Below are 4139 nucleotides of genomic sequence, written 5' to 3' on the forward strand. Positions count from 1 at the left end.
GTCTACCTCCTTAATATTAGGATTATAGATAAGTTCCACCATGCCCAGTTTTTTTTACTGGAAGAGATTTAGTATTTCCTTCCTGTTCATGAAAGTACATTGGGCTAGGTGTGGTGGCACACACCTGTAATCCCAGCACTTGGGAGGCAGAGCAAGAGGATCATTGCAAGTTCAAGACCAGCCTGAGCTACAGAGTGAGCTTAAGGCCAGTCTGAACTGCATAGTGAGATCCTGTCTCAAAAAGACCAAAGGAAAAACAAAGTTGAAATGCAACTGAAGATGTTTTAGAATAACCTTAAGTTCTTCCTAAAGGAAAATATGAAATATTCATTTACTTCATGAACTTGATATGAGTAATATTTTTTTTAATGTATTTAGTACAGAGTCTACAGGGTCTCACTATACAAATCAGACTTGTAGTGATCCTTCCTGTTTTTCAGCTATCTGGCCAGCCCTTGATGTGAATAACAAATTAACACTATTCATATATTGCAAATTATGGTAGCAGTGGCTTTTTTTTTTTTTTTTTTTTTAGACAAGAGGTTTACATTGGCTCAGAGGTGACAGCGTTCTTTTGGGTGGTTTGGTGTTTTGAGACAGTGTCTTGCTATGCATTTCAGGCTGGTCTTTAACTCATTAGGTAACCTAGACTGACTTCAAACTTGCAATGATCCTGTTTCAGGCTCCCAGGTGCTGGGATTACAGGTGTGCACCACCACACTCAGCTCTATTGTCTTGAATTTTATTTTGGTATTTTGCTTTGGACTTTGGTGCCAGGAATTGAATTCAGGACTTTGCACTTGGCCAGGCATGCACTTGAGCTGCTGAGCTATATCTCTGGCCTATGTCTTGTATTTTAGTTGAGCTTTTTTGTTTGTTTGCTTTTTCGGAACCGGGGATTGAACTCAGGCCCTTGCACTTGCCAGGCAAGTGCTTATTCTACTGGGCTATCTCCCCATACCCTTGAGATTTAATATTAAATAGTGTTTTTCCTATGCAGCTGAAGCAAAAGTTACAAGAAGCAGAAATTCCTAAAAGTACTTATTAACATTACCAAGAGGTGTTTCATGTACCGTGTGTCTTGTGAAGATGCATGAATTAGGCATTTGAGCTTCAGAGTTTCACTAGAATATTCAGTCCTCAGGAAGGGGGATTCTGGAACAATAATAGTCTATTTTTCTCAAACCTTCCTTTCTTACCTTGTTTCACTGTAAGTTCTAAAACTACTCTTAGTCTAGTGATCTAGTTAGTACCAATATCTAAATCTTCCTAAATTTTTATCCTCACTCTTCAGATTTATAAAATTCTTCAAAGTCTTGAAACTAGCCTGTCTGTATTCTACTGGAATGTGTGTGTGTGTGTGTGTGTGTGTGTGTGTGTGTGTGTGACTTAGGAATACAATAATAGATTTTTTTACATGGCTGTGTTCTGTTCTCTTTTGTTTTTAGAGTTTGAAAGTATGGCCTTCCTTGAAACTGAGCAAGGGAAACCATTCATGTCAGTGTTTAGACATTTAAGGCTGCAGTATATCATCAGTGATCTGGCTTCTGCAAGGATTATTGAGCAAGATTCTTTAGTACCTTCAGGTAAGAACATGATGAGCTCATGATAGTGAATTACAGATTTTTTGATAGCAGTAACATATAGAAAAGGATAACGGAGAAAATAATTATCATTAATCCCAAAAAGGTATTCAGTTTTTATACCCTCGTGGAATTATACTACATAATTTTCTGCCTTTACAGTATATGTGGTAGCTATTTTCCCATATTACATTTCATTTCAATTTTCTAGAATGTTAAAATAGCATTCTGGCCAGGCGTGTTGGCACACACCTGTAATCCCACCACCTGGGAGACTGAAGCAGGAGGATCACTGTGAGTTTGAGACCAGCCTGAGCGACAGAGTGAGCTCAAGGCCAGCCTGAACTACATAGCGATAGCCTGTTTCAAAATGACCCCCCAAAAAAGCATTCTGTAATACAAATGTTCTTTAATTGTATTTAGGATTTTTGTTTTCTTTCAATACTGAGGATTGAGTCCAGGATCTTCACATTGAGCTACATCCCCTGTCCAAACTTTATATTGAGACAGAGTCACACGAAATTGCTAATTTGCCTAGGCTGGGCCCAAGTTTTAGTCATCTTGCCTTCGCATCTCAGAGTGCTGAGATTACAGGTGTGCACCACCATGCCCATTCTTTCATTTTATTATTTATCATTTCATTATATTTATTTCATTTTATTAGTTTGGATGAGACTTTTTTTTTCATCCAGGAATCAAACTCAGAACCTTGTACTTACTAGGTAGGTGCCATGCTGCTGAGCTATGCCCCCAGCCAGATCAGATTTTTGAAATGTCTTTATAGGACTGGGCATGGTGGCACATGCCTATTATCCCAGCACTGGGGAGGCTGAAAACAGGAGGATCACTATAGGTCTGGGCTGTGTAGTGAAACCCTGTATCAAATACATAAAAATTTAAAAATATAAAACGACTTTATAAGTATTTAAATGTCATTATTAGGGCCAACCAGATAGCTCAGCAGATTAAAGCCCCTGCTTAGGCAGAGCACAGTGCCCAGTGTTCGATCCCTGGCACGCCATGCTGGCCTTGCCCCTGGGGTGTGCGGAAAAAGGTGATTGAGAATGGGTGTGGTGGTACACACCTGTAATCCCAGCATTTGGGAACTGAAAACAGGAGAATCACTACTAGTCCAGTCTACGTAGTGAGACCCTGTAGACCCCGTACTAAAAAAAAAAAAGAAAGTCATAATTAGCTAGGCATGGTGGCGCTCATCTGTGATCCCAGTACTTGGAAGGCTGAGGTTAGGAAATCCCAGTAAATTCAAGGCCAGCCTCAACTACGTAATGAAACCTGTCTCAAGTAAATAAAATAAAAAGTTGTGACTGTTTTTTCTATTAGTATTCTTTAAATTTACTTATTTGCTTTTTCTTGTTGTTCTCAACTTTTTTTGTTTTTGTGGTACTGGGGATAGATCCCAGAGCCTTTGCATTGAGTTATATACCCACCCTTTTTTATTTTGACAAGATCTTGCTAAATTACTTCATTGCCCACACAGGGCTCAAACTTACACTCCTTCTGTCTCAGCCACCCAAAGTGCTGGGCTTACAGGAGTATACCACCATGTATACTCTTTTATTTCTAGTAATAGCATCCAAATCTAATTTTTCCAAATTATTTCTTGAGTGGGTATTCTTCATCTACTAATTTAGAGAGATTGTTTCCTAAGGGATGAATTAACTGCTGTTTTCAGATAAAGGAAAAATCCATTATTTAGTTTTCTGTTAGAATTGTATAAAAGCTGAAAATAGTATATTAGGAATGATTTTGACAAGAAGAAATTATAAACTATAAACCATTCAATTCAAGATAAGGTCTTTAAATAAGATCTTTTAGAGGCCGGGGAGATGGCTAAATAGAATAAGCGCTTCCCTGGCGAGCACAAGGACTTGAGTTCAATCACTGGTTCTGCCAAAAATAAATAAATAAATAAAGTCTTTAATCCTAAATGAATCAAAGAGTTTGTAATCTAAAGTCTACCTTGAGGCAAAATTGAATAACCTTCACCACCTCCAAGATCATTAAGCTATTATTATTACAGCATACTTGTGAAATATAAGCTCCATGCTTTTGATATTGCTATTTTAAAGTTGAAATTAGAAATGTAACAGTTTTATCAACTATTTAAAATGTTCACATCTTCTATGTTCTCCTATTTGTATCTATTATTAATTAATGTTTATGCTGCAGAATGGCTGACTTCTGTATATAAACAGCAGTGGCTTGCTATGCTGCGGGCAGAACAGGACAGTGAAGTGGGGTAAGTATATTACATCATGTCATTTGTTCATTAAAATCAGCAGCAATCAGGGCCGGGGAGATGGCTCAGTAGAATAAGCACTTCCCTGGCAAGGGCAAGGACCTGAGTTCAATGCCTGGTTCCACCAAAAAAAAAAAAAAAATCAGTAACAATCATGTTTTTGTGGTTCTGGTGATCAACCCAAGACTGCCTCTCACCTGATCCGCAAGCACTTTACCACTAAGTTTTACCTTTCATTCAAAAACGAAAAAAAAATTCCATGTCAGAAATTCTAACTAGGGGCTGGTGAGATGGCT

General features: G+C 38.1%; 1 protein-coding gene across 1 annotated transcript in view; it reads left to right on the plus strand.

The window, feature by feature from the left end:
- Positions 1–4139, plus strand: part of Gmcl1 (germ cell-less, spermatogenesis associated 1) — a 47050-nt gene that overhangs the window by 25945 nt on the left and 16966 nt on the right. Inside the window, exons 9-10 of the mRNA XM_004634044.2 lie at positions 1449–1586; positions 3774–3843. Of these exons, the coding sequence (XP_004634101.1) occupies positions 1449–1586; positions 3774–3843 (208 nt within the window). The remainder of the gene's footprint in view (positions 1–1448; positions 1587–3773; positions 3844–4139) is intronic.

Source organism: Octodon degus, unplaced genomic scaffold (assembly GCF_000260255.1).
Source record: "Octodon degus isolate 3935 unplaced genomic scaffold, OctDeg1.0 scaffold00058, whole genome shotgun sequence".
In the NCBI taxonomy this organism is placed as follows: Eukaryota; Metazoa; Chordata; class Mammalia; order Rodentia; family Octodontidae; genus Octodon; species Octodon degus.